General features: G+C 42.4%; 1 protein-coding gene across 1 annotated transcript; it reads left to right on the forward strand.

Moving 5' to 3' along the window:
* Window positions 1-21,352: 21,352 nt before the first annotated feature.
* On the forward strand, window positions 21,353-22,601 carry LOC139062280 (P2X purinoceptor 7-like). The gene is made up of 2 exons (XM_070543142.1): window positions 21,353-21,606; window positions 21,966-22,601. Exons 1-2 carry the CDS (start codon window positions 21,385-21,387, stop codon window positions 22,470-22,472), a joined length of 729 nt encoding a protein of 242 aa, XP_070399243.1. The 5' UTR covers window positions 21,353-21,384; the 3' UTR covers window positions 22,473-22,601.
* Window positions 22,602-26,362: the final 3,761 nt, after the last annotated feature.

A 26,362-nucleotide genomic window follows, 5' to 3' on the forward strand; every position in this document is an offset into this window, starting at 1 on the left:
GAGTTTTTTCCACCGGGTGGCTGGGCTCTCCCGTAGAGATAGGGTGAGAACTCGTTCATCCGGGAGGGGCTTGGAGTAGATCCGCTGCTCCTCCACACAGAGGAGCCAGTTGAGGTGGCTCAGGCACCTAGTTAGGACGCCTCCCTGGTGAGGTTTTCCAGGCACATCCAACCAGGAGAAATACAGGAAGACTCAGGACATGCTGGAGGGTGTCTCTCTGCTGGCCAGGGAACGCCTTGGGATTCCCCCGAAGCAGCTGGTCCAAGTAACTGGGGAGAAGGAAGTCTGGGCCTCTCCATTTAGGTTGTTGCCCCCATGACCCGACCTCAGATAAGTGGCCAAATATGGATGGATGGATAAACAGATGTAACTGTGCTTTGTATAAATATGCAGCACAATCATCTAAACCTCTAGGATAACACGAAGTTATTAGTTTAATTAGACAATTTTTACAGCAGCAATAAAAAACTGAACAGAATAAAGTTCCAAAAAATCCTTTAAAGACAAGAAAGCTGACAAACAAATATTTGCACAATAAAAGACATCCAGAGGAAAATAAGCGGTGGTTTCTAGCAGATTACAGTCAGAGCTCCAGGAGATTATACATAAGCAAACACTTCTTTCTCCTGTGTCAGGACCACCAGCTGCCTGCTGAAGACCTCACAGCTGTGAAACTCATGACTGATCAATGAGTGTGTGAGGAATACAGCCAGCTGCACTAAAACCTGCTTTAGTCTTTACTGAAGCTTCATGTAAAACTATAAGACAACCTCTAGTCCTGCTAAAAAACCCTTAACAATCCATCATCATGCTGTCTGTTTCTCACAGAGGTTGGGTTCTGCATGATTTCTGTATGGTGCAGGTTGGTTGCAGTCACAAACAATTTGCATAAAATACCAGAATCAGGAAGATTCTGATGCACTGTGATCCAGTGAGAAGGTGGTTTTAAAGCAGTCAGGTTAAACTCATGAAGAGTTGTGGTTTAGCTTCAGCAGCTGCTGTGGAATTAACATTTAAATTAAAACCAAGAATCGTTTGATCTGAAGATAAAGGGGCATAAAACACAAAAGGAAATTTGTTAAAACAAAGACTAGAAAAGATTACTGTCTGCATCACAAAATAAAAATAAACGTGAGCTGAATTTCACAAGCTGAACATCTGTTAGAGCTAAAGTCTGCTTTTGACATTGTAGTGGGATATAGTTGTATATTCTTACACTGTTATTAGGTCCAGATATTATAATCAGAAGAGGTTGTTTTTATCTTCAGGGAGTTTTATTTAAACACTTTGTATTGACTTAGAGACAAGAAAAGAGAGAGTTGGGATTGTTTAAGAATCTTTAATTTCTATAATTATAAATTCAAACAATCATCCAGGACTAACTCTCAATGATGGATGCATATGGATTTGAATGTTGAAGTGTTGGGGTGTGTGTGTGTGTGTGTGTGTGTGTGTGTGTGTGTGTGTGTGTGTGTGTGTGTGTGTGTGTGTGTGTGTGTGTGTGTGTGTGTGTGTGTGTGTGTGTGTGTGTGTGTGTGTGTGTGTGTGTGTGTGTTCAGAATCTCCAGGCTGAGGTAGGCGGATCTGGGTGTCAGATGTTTTGACCAGGAACCACGAGGGCTTCAGAAGCTCATGACATGAAACGCCATCTTGCCGAGTCTACGTACCGTGTGGAGTCTCCCGCTGTCAGATCAGGAATGTCAGGTCCTCGGACCTCCTTGGTACTGGACTGATGAAACAGTGTTGCAGCATAACAAAACCCGTCTACGGATAGCTCCCGGCAGTAGTGGCAGGTCTCAGCGCGTTCAGCTTTTATTTTGAAGGAACCGTCATCTTGTTGTTCAAACGACAGAATTTCCAGCTTGACAGTTCTCAGCTTAAAAGTAGAAAAATACAGCTGGCCAGACTGTAATCTCCTTTAGCGATGATGATTTGAGAGCTGGTTGAATCTACGTTGAGTCTATGATGTAACTCTGTTGGAACTCAGATGGAACTGCCGTTAAAATGGCGTTGCTCTGTTTTATTAACTTAGTTGTTTATAAATCTTAGCAAATCGGAGTGGACAAATTGAGTAAACACTCCAGATTCTGCCCTGCAACAGAACGGAAGATCTGATTGGATGAGAACAATGTGTCATGCGTTCTTATCTTCTGTGGATCAGTATGTATGGCATAGTTAGTCCTGTTATTCAATAAACACATAAATCATTACATTTTGATTTCACAGATCGTTCACCTGATTATTATTGATCAACAGTTGTTTTGATTAACTTTATTAGAAATAAAGTTCTTTGATTAATTAATGAAAAGCATTCTTCGTCCTTCTTCTGTCTTCTTTCCTGGAATGTAAGCATTAGAAAGAAGCACCCGACCTTGGCGATTCATGCACACTGTTACTGTGTGAAGGGGCAGCTGTTAAGGGCAGACAATAGTATCTTCATAACGCTACAACATCATTACATAACTTAATACTTATTGATGGTTTGTGGTGTGATGTGGTGTATGTGCGCATGTGTGTGTGTGTGTGTGTGTGTGTGTGCATGATATTATGTTTTGGATTTTATTGCAGATAGAAGATTTTCTGGATTTCTGTAGGGTGTCAATGCAGCTCCCAAACACTGGTGTAGAACATAACTTTGTATAAATCTAAGACAAAATGCTCTTATTTATAATAAATATGTGTGAAGAGAACTACAGGGAGTGCAGAATTATTAGGCAAGTTGTATTTTTGAGGAATAATTTTATTATTGAACAACAACCATGTTCTCAATGAACCCAAAAAACTCATTAATATAAAAGCTGAATGTTTTTGGAAGTAGTTTTTAGTTTGTTTTTAGTTTTAGCTATTTTAAGGGGGTATCTGTGTGTGCAGGTGACTATTACTGTGCATAGTTATTAGGCTATAACTTAAAAAAACAAAACAAATATATACCCATTTCATTATTTATTTTTACCAGTGAAACCAATATAACACCTCCACATTCCCAAATATACATTTCTGACATTCAAAAACAATAACAAAAAAACAAATCAGCGACCAATATAGCCACCTTTCTTTGCAAGGACACTCAAAAGCCTGCCATCCATGGATTCTGTCAGTGTTCACCATCAACATTGCATGCTGCAGCAACCACAGCCTCCCAGACACTGTTCAGAGAGGTGTACTGTTTTTCCTCCTTGTAAATCTCACATTTGATGATGGACCACAGGTTCTCAATGGGGTTCAGATCAGGTGAACAAGGAGGCCATGTCATTAGTTTTTCTTCTGTTATACCCTTTCTTCCCAGCCACGCTGTGGAGTACTTGGACGCGTGTGATGGAGCATTGTCCTGCATGAAAATCACGTTTTTCTTGAAGGATGCAGACTTCTTCCTGTACCACTGCTTGAAGAAGGTGTCTTCCAGAAACTGGCAGGACTGGGAGTTGAGCTTGACTCCATCCTCAACCCAAAAAGGCCCCACAAGCTCATCTTTGATGATACAGCCCAAACCAGTACTCCACCTCCACCTTGCTGGCGTCTGAGTCAGACTGGAGCTCTCTGCCCTTTCCAGCCATGGGCCCGTCCATCTGGCCCATCAAGACTCACTCTCATTTCATCAGTCCATAAAACCTTAGAAAAATCAGTCTTGAGATATTTCTTGGCCAGTCTTAACGTTTCAGCTTTTTTGTGTGTCTTGTTCAGTGGTGGTCGTCTTCCAGCCTTTCTTACCTTGGCCATGTCATGAGTATTGCACACCTTGTGCTTTTGGGCACTCCAGTGATGTTGCAGCTCTGAAATATGGCCAAACTGGTGGCAAGTGGCATCTTGGCAGATGCACGCTTGACTTTTCTCAGTTCATGGGCAGTTATTTTGCGCCTTGGTTTGTCCACACGCTTCTTGCGACCCTGTTGACTATTTTGAATGATACGCTTGATTGTTCGATGATCACGCTTCAGAAGCTTTGCAATTTTTAGACTGCTGCGTCCCTCTGCAAGATATCTCACTATTTTTGACCTTTCTGAGCCTGTCAAGTCCTTCTTTTGACTCATTTTGCCAAAGGAAAGGAAGTTGCCTAATAATTATGCACACCTGATATAGGGTGTTGATGTCATTAGACCACACCCCTTCTCATTACAGAGATGCACATCACCTAATATGCTTAAATGATAGTCGGCTTTCGAGCCTATACAGCTTGGAGTGAGACAACATGCATGAAGAGGATGATGTGGACAAAGTACTCATTTGCCTAATAATTCTGCACTCCCTGTATTAACAACAAAAATGTTAAAGCTGCAGACAGATGCACATTAGGGTCACCTTGGTAAGAAGGTCACCACAGTGACACAGCTCTTTAACTAAAACAAAAACCACATGTTTTTTGTTTGTTTTTTTTCTTTTCACTCATTCGGAGCAACAATGGCTGTAATATGTCAGTTAATAGTAATATTGGGAAAATAAAAATTTTGTGTAATGATGTTTACTTTGATAGATTTCATTTTGTAAATGTACATGACAAATCTTCATACCCCAGGGTTACTTGTGGAGTACCACAGGGTTCATTGCTTGGACCAATTCTTTTTAATATATATATGCTCCCAATTGGTAAAATCATTAGGCAGCATGGGATAAACTTTCACTGTTATGCTGACGATACTCAGTTACTGTATATTTATCCATTAACCCTGATGAACCTAATCGGTTGGGTAGATTACAGGCTTGTCTTGAGGACATAAAAAATTAGATGACTATAAACTTTTTGCTTTTAAATCAAGACAAGACGGAAGTTCTCATCTTTGGACCAGAAATCCAGAAAACGAAATTGCTTATTCAATCACCTGACCTGAATGGCATTACCGTATTTTCACGACCATTGGGCACACCGTGTTATAGGGCGCAGCTTCAGTTACGGGTGTCTTTTTGGTGTTTAACACATACAAAAGGCGCACTGGGTTATAGAGTGCGGGCACGGTAAAACGTACTGGTAAAACATCTGTGCGGGCTCGGGACTCGGAACATATCAGTGCAAACCAGACATTGTGAAAATTATAAACAGCCAAAAGCATGCTTCACTTTACTGGTCTAGTTCTGGTTCAGACCTGGTTTAGAGCGCACGTGCACTTCCTCATTGCGTGCGCTGACGGCTCGTGCTCTTCTAATGGGCTCGACACACCGGAGGCAACTTCGCCTCTCCTCCATTCATTTTCAATGAGACATGCGCAACAAGGCGATAATCGCGGGTCTCCCTCCTACTAAAGCCGGGCGTACACCGGGAGTGCTGCAGGAGGACACACAGGGATTTATGGGGGTTGGATGATGAAAACGAAATAAAGAAAGTAGATAGGTGTTTTGTGATCAGTTTAATTTGACATGAACACGACAAACACACTTTCTTGACAATCCTTGTGAGTAAAAAAAAACTTGTAGAAATAAAAACAAACAGCGTGTGTTATTAGGGAAATAGCGGGCGAGCAGTGTTGATGCATGATTGCACATGCGCCGTGAGCGGTTCTGGTACTTTTTGAGTCGCAGCTGCTCGCAGCGCCGCTTCAAGTGCTGATGCGCTGTGTTGAAGTTCAGAATGTGTTTATCGGTAGTTGGTGGATTTAACCCCATAAACTTTCCACATGAACAAAATCATATGTGTGTTATTAATAGGCCTAAGAAAATAGTGTGATTTGAAATGTGTTTTATTAACACTCTGGGGTCCATGGACGCGTATCCGCGTCTTTTGAACAGGTCTGATTTGGGACGCTGTAGCAGCAAGACTGCCTCCCTGAGTTTCGGGTTCAATTCAGCTTTAAAAAGGAGATTATAAACTACACCCCAGTTTTAAATTGTGTTAATAGGCAACGTAAAAGCGGAGTTGTACTAAACTAAAAAATGACCTATTTTTAGACAATCTGATAACTTGTCAAAACAGCAGTTTAGTAATCCGTGAGAGGGAATGTGCTTGTGAATATAAAAAAAAAACCACAAAAACATGAGATCCTTTTGCTGTTGGTGGAAGTCTCACATATTCAGTTGATAAAAAGTATCATTATGTAGCTGAGAGAGAGAGGAAGGCTGCACGAGTAACGAGATGTGCGCAAAAAGGAGCCGCTTTGCGGGGAAAGGAATGGCGCGAACGGAGTAACAACAAACAATTAGACAGATATTGACGGTTAACTTCATATTTTGGAGCAATCCGGACAGATATATTGTCTCTGCAGTTTAGTAGGCTTTGTGGTTCTTTTGCTTTATTAGGCTTTAATAAAGGATGATGAGAAGGATAAATGTCCACCAGGCAGTTCAGATAGTGCTGTTTTTTGAACTGGAAGCAGAGGAAGTGGACGGAGACTCACAGCCGGAGTCTGAGGCAAATAGCGAGGATGTTGATGACGATGAGGCAGATCCACAGGTCTGTCTTCGCTCACGTCCGCAGGTTCATGCCATGCCCCTTGTCTTCTACTACGTTTGCGTCTCACAACACAATAGGCACACCGCACCATAGGGAGCGGCGTACATTTTGGGGAAAATTTAAGACTTTTATGTGCACCTTATGGTCGTGAAAATATGGTACATTAATCTCCGAGAACAAAGTAAGGAACCTTGGTGTTATCTTTGACCAGGATATGTCATTCAAATCCAACATTAAACGAGTTTGGAGGATTTCCTTTTTTCACCTTCGGAATATTGCTAAGACTAAAAGCATCCTTTCCAGGAGTGATGCTGAAAAACTAGTTCATGCATTTATTACATCAAGACTGGATTACTGTAATTCATTACTCTCAGGAAGTCCACAGAATGTAGTCAAAAGTCTTCAGCTTGTTCAAAATGCTGCAGCTAGAGTTCTGATGAGAATTAAAAAGAGAGATCATATCTCTCCTGTCTTAGCTTCCCTATATTGGCTACCTGTTAAATTCAGAATATATTTTAAGATCCTTCTTCTCAAATATAAAGCTCGTAATAATCAAGCTCCATCATACGTCAGTGATCTGATTGTTCCATACATTCCTAACCGAGCACTTCGCTTTCAGACTGCAGGTTTACTGGTGGTTCCCAGAATATCTAAGATTAGGATGGGAGGCAGACCTTTTAGCTATCAGGCTCCTCTCTTGTGGAACCACCTCCCAGCTTTAGTCCGTGAGGCAGACACCTTGTTTACTTGTGACTAGGCTTAAAATATTTTTATTTGATAGGGTCTATGGTTAAATATGATGTTAGCCTAGATCTGGACAAGTGGGGGAGTAGAGGGAGGTGGAGTGGACAGTCGGTAAAGACGGCTCTCCTTTGCCCTGCCTCCAACATGCCTCCATCTAAAAAGGCTAGGTTATCCAGAGTTATCTCTGTAGTTATGCTGCTATAGGCTTAGACTGCTGGAGGATACACTGACCACTTTTCACACTCTACTACTTTCTTCTACAATCTGCTCTTTAACTGTATTGTTTTCTGCAATTTCAGCTGTTAACTTTATTTTCTCTCTAAGTGTTTTTCTCCCCAGAAGAAGCCACAATGATGTTCTGCTGAGCTGTGGTGGCCTCATGGAGGGGGCCATCGTCTAGCACACTGCAGCTAACCACTAAAACATTCTCCCTCTCCTGATAATAACTTTTTGCTTTCCTTGACGTCATGGACGTAATTTTCACTTTAGATGTGGGGGGGACGGGGGGGGGGGGGGGGGGGGGGGTCTTTACAGTATGTTCAAATGGGAAACAGGCTTCAACACAAACGTTTCTACTTGGTCCTAGAGCTCAACCAGTGTCAATTTAATATAAAGTAATATTGCTTTTGGATGGTAAAAGTGCAGGGGTCAAAACTTGAATTTGGAAAAAGTGGGGGGGACATGTCCCCCCTGTCCCCCCCCAAAATTACGTCCATGCTTGACGTTGGATGTGCTACTGCTAGTTTACCCATTTAAATATAGATTCACTAGGATAAATACAATAAAGTTTATCTCTCGCCAAATAGAATATTTACTAAGAAATCACAATATAACTATAGACACATTGCTTGGTGTGTGTGTGTGTGTGTGTGTGTGTGTGTGTGTGTGTGTGTGTGTGTGTGTGTGTGTGTGTGTGTGTGTGTGTGTGTGTGTGTGTGTGTGCAGGGGCGGCTCCAGGATTTTTTTTCTGCAGTAGCTTAATAGTTGCTTAGTGACAGAAAGGAGTTGCAAATCCTAAAATTGTTCCAATTTAGCCTGAAGTTGTGTACTTAATTAAAAGAAATGACTCTGTATGACTTTTTAATAAGAGGAAATTAGAAAGAAAGAAAGTAACAGGAAAACATACTAATATGATCATAAATAATACTAGATATTAAAGTCATTGTCTTTTCATTACACAGTGAAAAATATTGCACTTTTGGACTGTTTTAACACTGTAATTTAATGTACCAAAATAAACACAAATCACATGCATTATGGTCAGGGAGGGTGTAGTTACTCACCAACTGATGTCAGAGCAGAATAATGCGTCTGTTGTTGTGGTTCAAGGCGAAAGCATCGATGATGTCCTGCTCATCAAGGGCTCTTGCACGTTCTGCGTTGATGGACAACAAAGCCAGGTTGCTGTTTCTTGAGTCCCCGCTTTTGCTCCTCAGGTATGTTTTGACGCGCCGTAAACATGAAAAGCTCCGTTCACAGGTTGCAGATGTGACAGGCAGTGTGAGTGAAATGCATAAAAGTCTGTGCAGATCAATGAATGCATCCTTGTATGGATGAAGAAGGGAGAAAAACTCCTGTGTGGGGTTTACAGTTTGTCCGTTCCGTCTTTTCTGGTCAAGCATCCGTTGCACTTGGTGCAGTTCTGCAGAAAGGTTGTCTTTGCTTACTCCATAATGCTGAGCCATGGGTAACAGGAGATCCATTTGAAGAAAGGACTGATGTTTTGGATTTAAAGCAGATGTGCCTTGTAGAACGCCACATGCTTCAGGTGAAAAGCGTCTTTTCAGTTCACTGACAAGTCTATCGATGACAGGGTAGAAACAGTTGTGTCTAATGGCATCAGGAGAGTTGAGGGCTGGACGTCTTCCTGTTGGAGCTTCAACTACAAAGCCTTCTAACTTTCCCGCAGTTTGCACATGTCGCCTCTCTGGTCTCATCTCTGTGAAGATGCCGGCCTTGGTTGACAGGGTTTGAGCTTTATCCCAAATGTCATGCCAGAACTTTTCGTTTGCCTTTTCAGAGAGAGATGCAATTGTGGACTCAACAAGGTCTGTAGCAGATGCAAGTTGAAGATCTGGAGACTGGAGGTGATCAGACAAGAATTTGATGGTGCGAAAGAGATCCTCAAACAGAGCAAGCTGCACAACAAACTGAAAGTCAATCAGGCCCTTTAGTGATCTTGCTTCTGTCTTCCTTCGGGCATTTGGCTGCTGCATCATATCATCAAGTGACGCACAGATTGCTGGCAGAGTTTTCTGAATGGCTAACAGTGCAGAATACTGACAAGCCCATCTAGTTTCAGACAACTTTTTTAGTTCAAACAGCTTATCTGCAGCTTGAAGCTCCTTTTGTTTCTTCATGAAAATACTGTGCACAACAGAGCCAGAAAAAAAATTATGCAGCATCTGCACAATTTCAAAGAATTCTCCAGCTGGTTCGACATTATTCACACAATCCACCAAGACCAGATTTAGACGGTGGGCATGGCAATGGACATAAAGAGCTTGTGGGACCTCCTGTCTAAATTTTTCCTGGACACCATTATTACACCCTGACATGACAGCTGCCCCGTCATAACACTGGCCGATACACCTGTTGTGATCAATGTTGCATTTGCTCAGAGTCTGTTTGATGGTTGTCAGAAGGGAGTTGGCATCTAGCCCATCAGCTGGAGTAAAGTGAAGGAACTCTTCCCATATTTCATCATTATGCACGTACCGCACAGCCACAGACACCTGCTCCTTCTTACTCACATCTTTACTCTCATCAACTATCAGTGCAAATACGCCAGCCTCTTGTACTTCCCTGCTTATTTGCTCCCTGACCATATTTGCCATGATGTCAACCAGTTCATATTGTATGTCATGATGAGTGTACTTCGCATTTTTGGGATTATTGGCAATTTTTGATTCAACTGTTTTGTCAAACTTCCCAATGACATGTAAAAGTTCAATAAAATTGCCTCTGTTAGATGTTTCAGATTCCCTGTGTCCTCTCTGTGCAATGGTCTGACATGCAGTATAGCGTAAAGCTTCCACAACTGCACGCATATATTCCCGGTTTTCACGTACCGTTTTGGAATGTCCCTCGCTGAGTGCATTGCTTATTTTGGAGCCACTCTCTTTTCTCAGCTTAAATTCAGACCACGCATCCATTGCATATTTATGGCCAGCACTGACATTGTGTGTGTGGAATGACTGTGTAGCTTTAACCCATGTGCTGAACCCATCCTGGGTAAACGCGGTCTCTTTCCGAAACTGCCGGCCTGGGTGAGCAAAATGTCTGCATGCAAAGCAAAACACACTGTCCTTGTCGGCCGAGTACTCCAGCCAACTATATTGCTCATACCATCGGCGGTTAAAGGACCGCATTTGTATGCCGCACTTTTTTGCCGGTATTTTACCAGTATTGGGCGACGTGGTCCTTCATGAGGGGTTTGGCTGATATCTGATGAAGTTGAGTCGTTGTTTGTTCCACTGCCTGGGACAGAAAGAAGCGGGTCAGGGCGCGTCTCTTCACACAGCGCGGGCACCTGTTCTCCTCTGTGCTCATCACATTCATCCTCGACCCGTGGATCCTCGCTGCTGTTAAAATCCGTGGCGTGGTCCTTTTCAATGGTGGAAGTAGCTGCATCATCCGTCTCCGTTGATAATCGCGGTCGTTTGGGTGGAATAAGATATTTGTCCATGTTTGCATCAGGCTGCTTTGTAATAGCTATGCGCTAGCAAGACAAATCTCAGTGCTTCTTAAAGCATGGGGTCAAATCGAAGTCTCGCGATAGCACCAGTGAGGCACGTCTTTTTTTGTTTTTCCAAGAAATTTGTTCTCCAAAACTATAAGTAAAACTACCGCTTTTTATGTTAGATTAAATATATATATTTTAAATTATTTAATGTAAAAACTTTATACAATCTTTGTTACAACATAATCAGGGTTGCTAAGCAGTTGCTTGGTCAAATCTTGTGGTTGCTATAGCAACACCAAGCTACCGCCTGGCGCCGCGTCTGTGTGTTTGTGTGTGTGTGTGTGTGTGTGTGTGTGTGTGTGTGTGTGTGTGTGCCTGCTCTGTCTTCTCGATCCCCAGTGAGTCGTGGAGGATGGCTGCTTATACTGAGCCAGGATCCTCTGGAGGTTTCTTCCTGTTAAAAGGGAGTTTTCCTGTCCACTGTCGCTATATGCTTGCTTAGTATGAGGATTACTGTAAAGTTACTGACACTAGTCAGTGACTTGATGCAATTTGCTGGGTTCCTTATATAGGAAACATTTTTTCTGATTGGCTTAATGAGCTGACCTGGATTGGAATGTTTATTATGTGAAGTGCCTTGAGATGACTCTTCTCGTGATGTGGCGCTATATAATTATTTCAATTCAATTCAATTCAAGTTTATTTATATAGCGCCAAATCACGACAAGAGTCGTCTCAAGGCACTTCACATAATAAACATTCCAATTCACAGTTCATTAAGCCAATCAGAAATAATGTTTCCTATATAAGGAATCCAGCAAATTGCATCAAGTCACTGACTAGTGTCAGTGACTATACAGCAATTCTCATACTAAGCAAGCATGCAGCGACAGTGGAGAGGAAAACTCCCTTTAACAGGAAGAAACCTCCAGAGAATCCTGGCTCAGTATAAGCAGCCATCCTCCACGACTCACTGGGGATCGAGAAGACAGAGCAGGCAGACAAAGACACAGACACACACACACACACACACACACACACACACACACACACACACACACACACACACACACACACACACACACACACACACACACACACACAGAGAGACACACAGACACAGACACACACACACAGACACACACACACACACACACACACACACACACACAGAGAGACAAGTAATGTGTCTATAGTTATATTGTGATGTCTTAGTAAATATTGTATTTGGTGAAAGATAAACTTTATTGTATTTATCCTAGTGGATCTATAATTAAACGGATAAACTAGTATTAGCACATCAAAAGTCAATGAAAACAAAAAGTTATTATCAGGAGAGAGAGAATGAATTAGTGGTTAGCAGCAGTGTGCTAGTCGATGGCCCCCTCCATGAGGCTACCACAGCTCAGTAGAACGTCATTGTAGATTCTTCTGGGGAGAAAAACACTTACAGAGAAAATAAAGTTAACAGCTGAAATTGCACAAAATAGTACAGTTAAAGAGCAGACTGTAGAATAAAGCAGTAGAGTGTGAAAAGTGGTCAGTGTGTCCTCCAGCAGTCTAAGCCTATAGCAGCATAACTACAGAGTTAACTCCGGATAATGTATCCTATTTAGATGTAGGCATGTTGGAGGCAGGGCATGGGAGAGCCGTTTTTACCGACTGTACACTCCACCTCCCTCTACTCCCCCACTTGTCCAGATTTAGGCTAACATCAGATTTTAACTATAGGCCCTATCAAATAAAAATGTTTTAAGCCTATTCTTAAAAGTAGACAAAGTATCTGCCTCACGGACTAAAGCTGGGAGCTGGTTCCACAGGAGAGGAGCCTGATAACTAAAAGATCTGCCTCCCATCCTAAGTTTAGATATTCTTGGAACCACCAGTAGACCTGCAGTCTGAGAGCGAAGTGCTCGGTTAGGAACATATGGAACAATCAGATTACTGATGTATGATGGACCTTGATTATTAAGAGCTTTATATGTGAGAAGAAGGATCTTAAAATCTATTCTGAATTTAACAGGTAGCCAATGTAGGGAAGCTAAGACAGGAGAGATATGATCTCTCTTTTTAATTCTCATCAGAACTCTAGCTGCAGCATTTTGGACAAGCTGAAGACTTTTAACTACATTCTGTGGACTTCCTGAGAGTAATGAATTACAGTAATCCAGTCTTGATGTAATAAATGCATGAAGTAGTTTTTCAGCATCACTCCTGGAAAGGATGCTTTTAATCTTAGCAATATTCCGAAGGTGGAAAAAGGAAATCCGACAAACTTGTGAAACCTGGGATTTGAATGACATGTCCTGGTCAAAGATAACACCAAGGTTCCTTGCTTTGTTCTCGGAGATTAATGTAATGCCATTAAGGTCAGGCGATTAGCTAAGCAATTCCCTTTTCTGGATTTCTGGTCCAAAGATGAGAACTTCCGTCTTGTCTTGATTTAAAAGCAAGACGTTAAGATTCATCCAATTTTTTATGTCCTCAAGACAAGCCTGTAATCTACCCAACCGATTAAGTTAATCAGGGTTAATGGATAAATATAACTGAGTATCGTCAGCATAACAGTGGAAGTTTATCCCATGCTGTCTAATGATTTTACCAATTGGGAGCATATATATAGTAAAAAGAATTGGTCCAAGCACTGAACCCTGTGGTACTCCGCAAATAACCCTGGAGTATGAAGAAGATTTGTCATGTACATTTACAAAATGAAATCTGTCAGACAGGTAGGATTTAAACCAGCCTAACGCTGTTCCTTTGATCCCTACAACATGTTCAAGTCTTTCTAAAAGAACATTGTGATCAACTGTGTCAAAGGCAGCACTGAGATCTTACAAGACTAGAACAGACACAAGATTCTTATCTGAGGCCATGAGAATATCATTTGTAACTCTCACTAATGCAGTTTCAGTACTGTGATACTCTCTAAAACCAGACTGAAATTTCTCAAACAGAGCATTAGTGTTTAAATGCTGACATACTTGGATGGCCACTATTTTCTCCAGGACTTTGGATAAAAATGGAAGGTTAGATATTGGTCTATAATTCATTGGGTCATCTGGATCCAGAGAAGGCTTCTTAAGTGAAGGTTTGATTACAGCCACCTTAAAATCTTGTGGTACATACCCATTTACTAAGGATAGATTGATTATATCTAGAATGGGGGCAGTAACCAAAGGAAATGCTTTAAATAATTAAAATTGAATTGAACTGAATTGAACTCATCATTAGTTTTTTTTACAGTGCAGGTTTCATAGCCTCTTTTAGAAAACAATGCCATCAATTTGCCACAATGCCGTGGCGGCATCAGAGAGCCTTAGGTCGTATTGCGATCGAAGCCGCGCTCATTAAGTTTATTTAACAAGCCGCGTCCCAAAGGTGTCTGTCCTGCACAGTCACTGTGCAGTCTGTGGTGATCTAAAGCCCCATTCCCACCTGTACCGGGTCGGCCCGGGCCGGGTAGCCCCAGTCGACCCAGCCTGGCCCGGTTGATTCCACACATCCTTGCCTTAAGCCCATGTGGGCTGATTCTACCCACCAATCAGAGGCTTGCTCTAATGGAAGGTGTGAATGGGCTGATTCTACCCACCAATCAGAGGCTTGCTCTAATGGAAGGTGTGAATTTGCTGTCAGCAGTGGGCGTGTTGGCCCTGGTCGGCCTGAAGCAGTACCCCTCGGGAAGAGGGCCGAGAATGAGCCTTGGTTGGCCCGGGAAAATTCCAGGCCACCCAGATATGTAAACAACCTACGCTACCCGGCCCGGGCCGACCCGGTACAGATGGGAATGGCCCATTAGATCCAGCGCTAATGGAAAAAAGCTCTAGAAGTGCTGCAGTGCTCCAGTTTGCCATCTCAGCTGATTCTGATCACAAAAGCTAAACTTATGGCCCGTGCTTACTTTCATTTTTAATATATTTCCATTCCGGAGCTCGGTGGTAACTCCCCACGTGATCATGACACTTTCCTCTGTTGCGCCAAGCCATAAAACGCATTCACAAGTCTGGCGTGGCGGTAACATTACTACCAAGTGTGGCGGCACGAATGCCGCAAAATTCTCACATTGCTGCCACCATGACAGCAGTATTACACTGATTTTCCGCCATCCGCCATTGCTGTGCCCCCGAAAGAGACTAAAGAGATATAAGAATGGGATTTTGTAGAGCTAGTTTAAAGGTTAGGATCACATTGGTAACCCATAGTGGGACAATAAGGTCACCATCAGGGGTGGACTGGGACGAAAATTCGGCCCTGGCATTTTTATGAGAAACAAGCAGATTTGAAAAAGGATAGAATAGACTTAATTATAATAGTGCATAGAGAGGCTGAAGCATCACCTTTTTGTCAAGAAAATGGCAGCAAAGAAGATTTTAGGATCACTACCAAACATAAAATATCTGATGCTAAACTCAATGATCTACTGTTCCGTTCATTTTTTCCCACTAAATTAAATTTGGCCCCAAACCAAAAACTGCATTAGAGGATTTTCAATAAACCCAAAGCTATAAAGTTCATAGTCCACTGGTGTTGGACAGCTACCCAAACATTTCATTGTTTTTTCACACAAGAAAGCCTGTTGCAAATTACACAGGACACTCAGTATAATTGTTATTTTATGATGGTGGACAGGCTCATAATGGAGATGCTGCATTCTGACATTAAAGTGAGCGCCAACGCTGATGTCTCCAATAAAGATAAAACATTCGGACACCACTGGCATTTCAATCAGCAGCTATTTGACCACTAGGGTAATCATTAGAGCTGGAATTGTGGGTCATTAACCCCTTCATGCTGTGCAAACATCAATAAAAAGGGAGGGGAAGTGGCACGGTGGGGGGTTCTGCTGAGCCAAGACTGTGATGTTCTGTCATGTCCAGTTTGTTATTGGATAAACCAGTTTTGATATGACCAACTCTGAAGTCCTCTCTCCACTGAATCACTGATTTTATTAGAATTAAATTCATAATCTCTGCAAGACTCTAAGCAACCAAATATGGCTGCAAAAAGAGGAGTTTAGAGTGTTTCTGAGAGGCATGGTGATGAATAATCCATGAAGGCTTCTGAGAGCTCCCTAATGCATTGATTATTTCACAGTCAAAGCTGCCAGAGTCACGCAAATACACAAGACACAGATAGAAGAGACACACCAAAGGCAGCCCGTCACCTCACGCTGCGGATGTCGCCAAAAAATACCCTCGCAACTGTCTTCTTTGTCATCCTTCCAGACGGGGACTCGTCAAGCCCGTTTCCTTTGCAGTTTCTGTCTCCCTTTTGGCCCCGGGGCTGGGAACTCAGCAGCCAGATCACCTGGCAGGCAGGAGGAAGCTTTCCACACTCTGCTTTTATCTACAACTTTTAGAAAAGTGGAAATTTTACAGTCAAAATGTATTTTAGGGGAGAACAGACCTAAAAACAGAAATCCGCCACAGCACTAAAAACACTGACAGGTGATGAGAAAAATCAACGATAAAGGCTTTAAAGCTGCACCTAGAAACTCTGGGTCCAGACATGAGTTTGGATGTTACTTTGATGCGTGCAACTTGGATAAAAACTGTTGCATCTAAAGCTAGTGTTCCCATGGCAACAGTGGCAACATCACTATTTACATAAAATTTGTCTACTGGGATCTATAAAGTTGTCTCACTCTGACTTTTTCCAGCCTAATGTAAATTTTGATCTTTAAGATAAATAAAACTCACTTTGGGAAACAGTTTTATTACCTCAGCTCTCAGTGAACTCAGCAAAGGCACAGAGGAAAATACTAATATAACACTCTGTTTACAAATGGTTTTTTTTCTTTTGGTCCCTGGAGGATGCTGTACAAAGTTGTGAGAATATCTATTTTAGTCAGGATGATTGATTTAAAACTAAAGACACTAGGACAAACATTACAGCCTGTGTCTCACTGTGCTGTTGGCAGAACATTGTAATAAAATATTTTGAGGTTAGATTTGACAGGGCTCTTTTAACATCAAATACTTAAAAATGAGGAGTGGACACCAGAGATGGACAGCACACAGGGGGGCTATTAAAGTCAGACATCAAAGTCAACTCTGGAACTGAGCAAAGATTGTGTCATATGTGGGGTTCAATGTGTATTCATCACCAGAAAGATTAAGTCCACACAAAGTGAAAGGCTTTTGATTTGTTTTGTATCTGTCACACTGACCCGGAACCTCGTTTATCAACCGTACTTATGAACAGATCTGTGAGTATTTCGTGTGTAGGAACTAATTGACGCATTGTGTGGTATTCATCATTTTGTACCTGTTCGTGGAAATGTACAGACCATGTGTGGGAACAGCATCTAGTGGTAGAATGGAGAAACCGCAACGCAGCAACGGCTCAGTCATACACATTCCTCATCCACTAATCATTTTAACCATTAAATAAATATATCTGTGGAAAAACAGCTGAGTCACACAATTGATGCTGAAACACCCAATGGGAATATGACATTGTAGAATGGTTTTGTGTTATTTGTAATCACATTTGTTACTCTTCCCATTTTTATGATGTTCTTTATCGTTTTTTAAATTAATGAATATTTGTAATTTTATTTTATTATATTATATTTGTGTCCTTGTGAAATGCCTCATAATTTAGCTTGAGATGCGTTAGATAAAAGATCGTTTCTATATTATTATTTAGGCTTTGCCAGAGCTCTTCTGGAGTTAACGTGTTTCAGTGAGCGCACTGACAGGAGATCCTTCTGGATCTATGCTGTGATTTGGGACCTATTTTGGGGCAACAGATGAACCGCACAAATCTGATTCCAGTCCATATTCTGTTTTACTACGAGAACCCCCAGAACCTCCTCTGCTCCCCGATCACACGTTGCCAAGGTAACCAGACGGAATGACAGCTAAGAGGCTGCAATCTCTGACATAATTTCCAAATAAAACTAACCAGAACAGCTCCTTAAATGTAAAATGTAAATGACAAGCAGTTACGCTTCAATTTATCATAATAAAGTTTTTATTTACTCCTGACAGGAACATCTCTTCTGTCCCGACCGCGTTTATAACCTTTGCAACTTGTTGGATTCGGCAGCCAATGTCTCGATTTTGCAACAAAGTTTTCTTTGCATGTTCTACTGTGCTGAAGACATAGCGTGACCATATATGGTTAATTGAAGGCGTTCCTGTATGTAAATGACTGAGAACGGACACAAGCACCCGGGTACGCACAGGTGGGATTTATTATGAGATGAGTGCAGAGGAACGTGTACAAGAGGCCACCGCGTGGTTCATAAATCAGGATTTTGACAGTTCGTACGAACATTCTAAATTTCATTCATAGGAAGGAATTTAGGAATTTTTCTACAAACGTTTGATACACGAGGCCCCTGGAGTTTTGGCAGAACCTTTACATCTGAAAGGAAAAATCTTGCTCATTATGAACTAAATAACAGAACAGTTTGAGGTAATCATCTAAATAACTGTTATATAATAGAAGAATAGACACACCACACTTCAGGAGTCAAACATCATCATGAACTTGGTTTGGGCTCTACTAAAACTGTTCTGGGGAATATGCTAAAATGTTCTGGTAACATTTAAGTCATAAAATGTCTTCAATCATTTGCAGTTTATTCCAAATTTATTCATTTCACCTTTATAAATTCTGGGACTGTTTTGAGAGAAATGTTTGAGAAAAATCTTTAAAAAACCTTTGAGATATTTTGAAAAGTTCCTCATGAATATTTATCTCAATTCGTTACCAACAATTGCAATCCAGTGAGATTTTGACTTCGGAAGAATTTATATAGAATATGGGGAAAAACTTCACAATCACAAATTATTGCACTTCTATTACAAAATAAAACTGTGTTTTTACAATTATAATAATGATTGGGGGTGGGGGGGTTGTACTATTATGTCTCCCAGGCTGACACCTTCTCCTGCGTAGTTCTGCTTCTCCTCAGTTCATTGTTTTCACCTGTGCCCAATTCCCCACGCACCTGCCCCTCGTCTCCTATCAACTAGCTCCTGTGTATGTAACCCTGTCTGTGTCTCTCTGTGTTGTCGGTCCATTGATGTAGTCAGCGTTGTTTTGTTCCTCCCTGCCTGGTCTCTAGTTCTCTGCTCAATGAGTGAGCTTTTGGTTTTGTTCTTTGCAGCGTCTTGATAATCGGTTTTGGTTTCCTGCCCTTTTAGATGTTTATTTGGTTTTTCATCCTTAATAAAGGATTTTACTTTTATCTTCACTCCTGCCTCTTGTCGTCCTGGGGTTCAGCATATTGGGACCAACCCTCCGGATCTAAACGTGACATCATGATCACGTTTGAAAGCTCAGAAGACATTTTTTCTAGAACTAATACAGAGTGAATGTGGGCATATCGAAACCTTCCCTATTTAGTTGATGCAAGCTGAAAAGTGATACATGTGAGACACGTTTGACAATGATTGTCAGGTGCAAGAGGCCCATGGGGCCAGATCCTGGACAAGCCCCCATTTGTTTCAGAGACACAAGGTCTGACAGAAATTAGGCAATCTTGGGAAGGGTTTTAATCAAATTTCAATGCTTGGTTCTTTTCTAAACACAGTGTAGTAAATATTTGATTTTACCCTTTAAGCAAAAAAATGGGTTTTAATCAAGTTGTGTACTAATTATGACAAAATTAGGAGATTTACTTTTTGAGCTCTGACAAGAAAACTCTTGAAATTTGTTTGAAATTATGTCATAACCGTCATTTGACCCAGCCAGAGATAAAACATAACACAAAAGCATCCTAAATTCTGTATAATTCTTCAAGAAGAAATCTGAGTGTGAGTGTGTATGTGTGAGTGCATCAGGAGGCTGTGTGTGACTATTCTTTACCATTAATAAGCTATAGTGATGTAGATGGGAAGTTCATATAGTATTAATATTTATCCCATGAGCTCTGTGTTCCTCTTTTGATGGAACAGTCAGCACTTGTTGGATGGCCTATCTTCTTCTTCCAAGACCGATCAGGTGCAATTAGCATGTTGATGGCAATGCAGGATGCTGGATGCTATTGCTGCAGCTCAAGCACAGACAGCATGACAGTGTGAGCCAGAAGGAGCAGACTCTGCATTGCATTATTCAGCAGGATGATCGTGGATGCTGGCGGGGGAGCCGCTGCGAGCACAGCTCTGTCTGGCTAATGGAACTCAGCAGTGATGATCGACACATCACTTCAGCTCTAGTGCAGCTGTATAGGCACGTAAAAGTAAGTGGAGCAGCATCCAGAATTCTGTGCAGTGCCACTGGCTCTTTTAGCAGTCCATCCTCATTGACTGCGGTGATGTATTTACATCTGAGAACATCTGTCACCCGGACCCGGTGATGCCACGAATAATGAGGGAGTGTGTGAGATGGACACAGGAGCCCCATGAGGCAGGAATAAGCACTCAAGGGTTAAAGATGAATTAAACTGTCTTCCCCCTGTTAACATGTAGTTACCACATTTATTTGTCGAGCACATTTAAAAACATGTCAGCTGACCAAAGTGCTTGACAAGAGAGAAAGACAACAAAATTCAACAGAAATGGTAAATGGCCTGTGTTTGTGTGCCACCTTCCTAGGGTTCTACAATCCCCTAAGGTTCTTCACTACACACTCAGTCATTCACCCACTCACACACACATTCACAGGCTGGTGGGGTAGCTACAGCTGTCCTGGAACGCACTGACAGGTGAAGCCTGCCAAACGCTGGCACCACCGGTTCCTTCGACCACCATCAGCAGGCAAGGCTGCTCAAGGTTAAAGAGCAAGTAACACCTAAATTAACTTCTTTTTTTTGCTGATAACCTGGATAGATGAGTGTCTATTGGTGCTGTAGATGTGTGTATCCATTGGTGTGGCATTTTAGTGCAACTTACTTTAAATGTAATATTGCTGAACACCCAGAGATCTGCTCAGTCAGGCAAGATAAATTTCAACATTTTCTACATTTTAACACAATTTAATTCTCACATTTATGAAAGAAAACAAAAACACTGTTTTCACTAATCAAATTACAATTAATCATCACAATCTATATGTTTAACAGATTCTGCGAACACTGTAGCAGACTCTGGTCCAGGTTTAGTGGTTACCAATCTTCTGTCCTTGAGGATCCCTTGGCTGTGTGGTAACCTCACATTCGACAACCGAGACAACCAATCTCATGCAGTAGCTATTTAGGGGGGGAGAAAACAACAATCACTGACTTAGATCTCTGACAAAAGTTAGATTTAAACTTAAAGGTGTAGCAATGGATGTTTCTGAAGAACCGCCCACTCAACGTTCTTTAAAATGCGCATGCGCACCCCTCTACCAGTCCGTGGAGCGTGCTCGTGCACGCGCTGTTTCCAAGCAACTGCTGGCTTTGCACCTGTTGACGCTAGTAAGTTCTTTTTTTCCCACAATGTCGGATTCTCCACCAGTAAGTTATATTCCATGTAGCATTACGAGCATCTTCATATCTAACTATAGCATTACAAAAAAGCTATCAATTAGCATATAAGTTATATTGTTTTGCTGATTGGTTTAAAGCTTTCCTGAGGAAAGTCTGGTTGGTTCCGATACGGACGACGAGCCCGTGCCCGGTCCATCCCGACCAAGATTCAGGATGAGGGGTGCACCGAGAGACCGAGTGAGACGATCCAGGACCGGAAGAGCCACAGCTTCAACAACCCGCGGCAGCCGAGAGCAGGAAGGAGGCGGCCGTGTCAGAGGTCGACGTCGAGTTCGAGGTCGAGCTAGAACCCATGGGGGTCTGCTCGCTGACCTTACACGGGATGACTTAGAAAGGGTCCAACAACTCCGGCAACAGTTGGTGGCAGTGGAAGAGGTATGCGTGCACCTCTACTAACTTATCATAATAAAAAACGCCAAAAGCAAAGCCTTTATTTTACATTTGCTCCATTACGAGTCCAATTATTTCATCTGTATGATTATCCCGATTTTGAATGTGTGAAATGTTATGTGGATTTATTCTAACGTATTCATAACATACTCTGCTCCATCCAACATTATGAGTTACATTGTGCTACAGTGAATACACAGAAACATGTTGTGAATGTACTTCCTTCATTTTATTCCAAACATTTTGCACTCAAGGTCCTTTTGCCTGTAACATGTAGTATCTGAAAGTTTTATGAGTCCATTAGCCAAGCACAACAATTTAAAAGTGTGATTTTGCATTCACAGGCTAGGATAAAGAGACTGACGCTAGAAGAGTGCCAACAGCTTCTACAAAGATGTATCACACGGGAACCTAGTCTCATCTTTGACCTGATGATTCTCACCCCTGATCACCCACAACCTGGACCTTGTCCTCCACAGTCACCCAGCTGGTGTGTCTGTCTACAGTGCAGAAATATGGCAACACCGCTGGAACAAAAATGCTGTCAACAACAACCACAGAACTGTGCGTCACTGTTGCCACACATGGACTTCTACATCTTGAATGAAGGTGCATTGAGACTGGCCAGACGAATCTGGAACGACCTTAGAGCAGAGGCTGACATCCGGGATCCAGGAGAAAGCCATAGGCAGTTCCGCTATGCAGCATACAGGAACTTTATTGTCTGGCAGTGTGGCCTTCTGGGACCTGGTGTTAGAATTGTTATACCTTCATGTTGTGTGTGGAAAATTAGAGATGGTTTCCCAGATCCAAATGGACAGTATGTAGGCTTTCTTCCATCAAGAGTGTAAAACATTTGTAGATGCCTAATAAATCTTTTTGTAATTTACCTAAAAAAAAAAGACCTCAAGAGCTTTACTTGCACACTCATAACCTGATTAATTACACGGTTGTATTCTGACACTTCAAATATGTAATATTTCCAGGTTTTAATTAAAAAAAAGTCTTCCATGGTTTGTTAGGTGTTCAAACACAACTTTATTTACATTTATAAATACATAAACAATTTACCTCAGCAAAAATGTATTAAAATAATTTATGCAGAAATATAAACAAACGGTTAAGAATTTTTTTATTAGCTCTTACGTGTAAAATCAATGTTTTATGAAAGGCATACATCCACCAGAAAATGTTTGATATGGCACATTATGTACAGTTGAAATGGAAGCACATACCCTTTAGATGTAGGTACAGTTGTAAACATCAAGTCGTCACACCCTGTCCTGTCTCCCCATTCTGTTCAGTCATGCTGTTAATTGCTCCCACCTGCCTCTCGTTTTCCAATCACCCAAGCTCCCAGCCCTCATGTATTTAAACCCTCTCAGTTCTGTGTGTTTTGTCGGTTCATTGTTTCCATGTCCTGCGTGCAGTTACTATTAAAATACCTTTTGCATGTCCAGATTGCCTGCCTGCCTGCTTCCTCCCCAGCATTTGGGTCCTCACAAACGGCTCAACTCACCTGCACCGTGACAGAATGAACCGACCTCCCGAAGGATCCAGTGGGGAGGTTCTCCCCTGGGAGCACCTGCTCCGATGGCTCACCCCGAGCCACCAGCCGGCTTCTCCTCCTCCAACTCTGCCACGCCACCATCGAGCCTCGGCGTTCCTCTTCACCCTCCCGGAGCCAGATGAGAGGTTGGACTGGGAGATGCAGCCGGACCGATCCTGCTATGTGGGCACCAGGCTGGCTGTGTGCTCCCCCGGCGTTGGTCCACGGCACTGGGAAGGAACCCCGGCTCCACCAACACCTCCAGCACGTAAAAAAAAAAAAAAAAAAAAAAAAAAATGTAGCTGGAGGAATCACATTCTGTACTACATTTATGCCACAAGTAATGTTTAAAATCTTCCTTGCTTACACATCTGCTCCTCCACCCCGCCATCAGCTGCCTGTGGTGCGCCGCTGATGACCAGCCCAGGCCCAGGTCTCACCTCTCCCTGCCCGCCCTGGATCCACCTCCACCCACCCAGACTTAAGCTTCCCCCTGCCCGCTGCACATCCAGCCGGCCTCTGCCCTGCCCCCTCTCTCACCTGCATCACACCCAGGATCAGGCTCCCCCAGCCCGCAGCCTTCTCCCACCCACACAGCCTCTCCAACATCATCCACAGCGCACATACAGCTTGAATCTTTTTACAGAGGTTCTTTGCACCATGCCAGATATCCAGGCTGTGTTTATCAGCTTCTCTGTAATACACACACACACACACATAAATAAATACATAGCTAACACATGGTAATTGGTATGCCTTTTTCTATGCAACATTCTTACGCACATGCACAACTCAGTTTGTTTGCTGGGAACTTACCGATCCGACAGTGAATCCTGAATTGTTGATACATCTGGAGGCTTTGGTCTTGACCACTGAGTGTGAGTCAGCGGAGTGGAGGTGATGATATCATAGCTGTAACAAATGTAGAATTTTAAACATATTAGTTCTTTGTTTATACAAAATCCAAATATAACAAATATTTCATATGGATGTCCACAAATATTCTTTAAAGTATATTCTTCTGAAGGTCATCCAGCTCTACATTTGAAACTACCTCTAATAAATGTATGCTATACAAATATGACGTTCCTTTACGTGTTTTACTTTGTTGTTTGATTCATGCATCAGGACATTGTCTGTAATGTCTCCGCTCAAAGATGTGTTCAGATTCAGATGCAGCAGCCCCCTGTCCGCATGTAAAAAAAATAAATAAAATAAATGGTGCTTTGCGGATCGATGAGCCGACTGTTTCCACTACACTCTCGAAGGATTCAGGATACAGACGGCGGAACGGTCGGAAGGATTCTGTGTCAGCAAAGCGCATCTCTTTGGGTAGATGAGCATAAAATCCTAGACCGCTCCATCTTTGCAGCCACCGTACACATACTTTCCGAAACTTGAAATGACGATCGTGGGGACACATCAACAATAAAACAAGTAGAAGCATTTCCCCTATTTACAGCTCTCTCGCCGTTTGTTTATTTTTTCACATGCAGACAGGGCGCTGCCATGTTGGAATCACGTCAGCAGAGAACGCGCTTTGTTTGGCCAGTAGAATATTTCAGAAGCTGATGTGTGCACACAAATATAAAACAGGTTTTATTTTCATACAGTTTTTCTAGCAGTAATCTCAAATGAAACTATGATATAAAGGGCAGCACAAAGACGCCAATAATATCAAGCTCTGCCTTAAAGTGCTGAATGAGTGTGGGGAAAATATTCCTAGATTTGTATCCCATCACTTGGAGGATTTACCACCTGTTACATTCTCCAGCCTGGATGTATGCTGTTTGCTGCGGCGGATGGAGCAATTGTGTACGGAGGTTAGTGCTTTGAAACACGTAGCCAAACTTCAGGCAGATGTCTGTGAGCAAGTTCGGGCTGAAGCTGGAGAAATTAACCAGCGAGTGGCCGCACTGGGGAGTCAGTCAGGCGACCTGGCTGGTTCTGCTATTCTAAAAGGGCAGGGACCAAGGACGGGTCCTTTTCTGCATCCGAGTAATAATAACTCAGAGGAGCGGCTGGAGAGTAATGGCGGCCTGGCCGAGAGGCAGGGAGTTGGCGTTTTGGCTGACCAGAGGATCGGGATGGGCCCTGTGGAGGCATGCGCCTCTGTGACTTCACGGAGTGGTGAAGATCGGACTTTGTTAGCGGCCTCTGGTTCTGCGTTTACAATGAATATGGTGGAACCGGAGCCTCTCACACGCTCCCCACAGTGGAGTACAGTCGTGAAGAAGGGCAGGCCTCGTCAGAAGCCGGAGAAGGTTGCTGCAGGGATGCATGTTCCTTCCGCGACTAGACATAACAAGAGGCGTGGAGCCGGATCTATTATTGGCACTGGAACTGTGAGTACTATAAAAACTGTAAAGACAACAGTAGTGAGTGTGTTTGCCACTAAATTTGCCCCAGAAGTTGATGCAGAAACGCTCTCATTGTATCTTAAAGAGAAACTTAACAGAGACGTCACCTGTCTGAAAATTGTTAATTTACGGAGCAGGTTTGGCTCCTTTAAGGTTACGGCTGAGTGTGATGACATTGGTGAAATGTACAACCCTGAGCTTTGGCCTGAAGGGGCTCTGGTCAGACGGTATTATGAACCACGGAACCCCCGCTCTCTCCGCTCTTCTAATTTGACTCCAGCAGGGGAGGTTTCCCCTGGTCCTAACACCTCAGCATAAGCATGTCTCTTCGGGTGCTGTCCTATAACTGTCGTGGCCTGCATCTGGGCCAGGATGCAGGGGATAGAGCTCGACGTATTGTTGTGGACAGCTTGCTTGAAGAATGTGAAATATTGTGTTTGCAAGAGACTTTTTTACCTAAACAAGATCTGGACAAACTTAACTGCCTTAACTCTAAATTTTTCGGAGTGGGGGAATCAACTACTGATCTCAGCACAGCTATAGTCAGGGGTAGAATATCAGGAGGAGTGGCTTGCTTTGGAACAAAAGAATTGATGCCGTAATTAAGCCACTTAGACTGGATGTAGATTGGTGTATTGGCATACAATATATTCAGAATAACATTAGTTTTGTTATCCTTAATATTTATACTCCATACGAAATTGCTGGAAATGAAGGGGAATATATTAGTAGGTTGGCTTTTATTAATGCATTTATTCAAAGCCACAGTACTTATAGTATATATGTTGTGGGCGACTTTAATGCTGATCTTTCAGATAAAAAATCTCAGTTT

This window comes from Nothobranchius furzeri, chromosome 12 (assembly GCF_043380555.1).
Source record: "Nothobranchius furzeri strain GRZ-AD chromosome 12, NfurGRZ-RIMD1, whole genome shotgun sequence".
NCBI classification, from domain to species: domain Eukaryota; kingdom Metazoa; phylum Chordata; class Actinopteri; order Cyprinodontiformes; family Nothobranchiidae; genus Nothobranchius; species Nothobranchius furzeri.

Excerpts from the sequence above, each read along its gene's own strand:
- LOC139062280 (XM_070543142.1), top strand. The coding sequence starts at position 21,385 with ATGAGGGGTGCACCGAGAGACCGAGTGAGACGATCCAGGACCGGAAGA. Across the intron at positions 21,607-21,965 it reads AGTTGGTGGCAGTGGAAGAG|GCTAGGATAAAGAGACTGAC; the intron begins GTATGCGTGCAC and ends TTGCATTCACAG.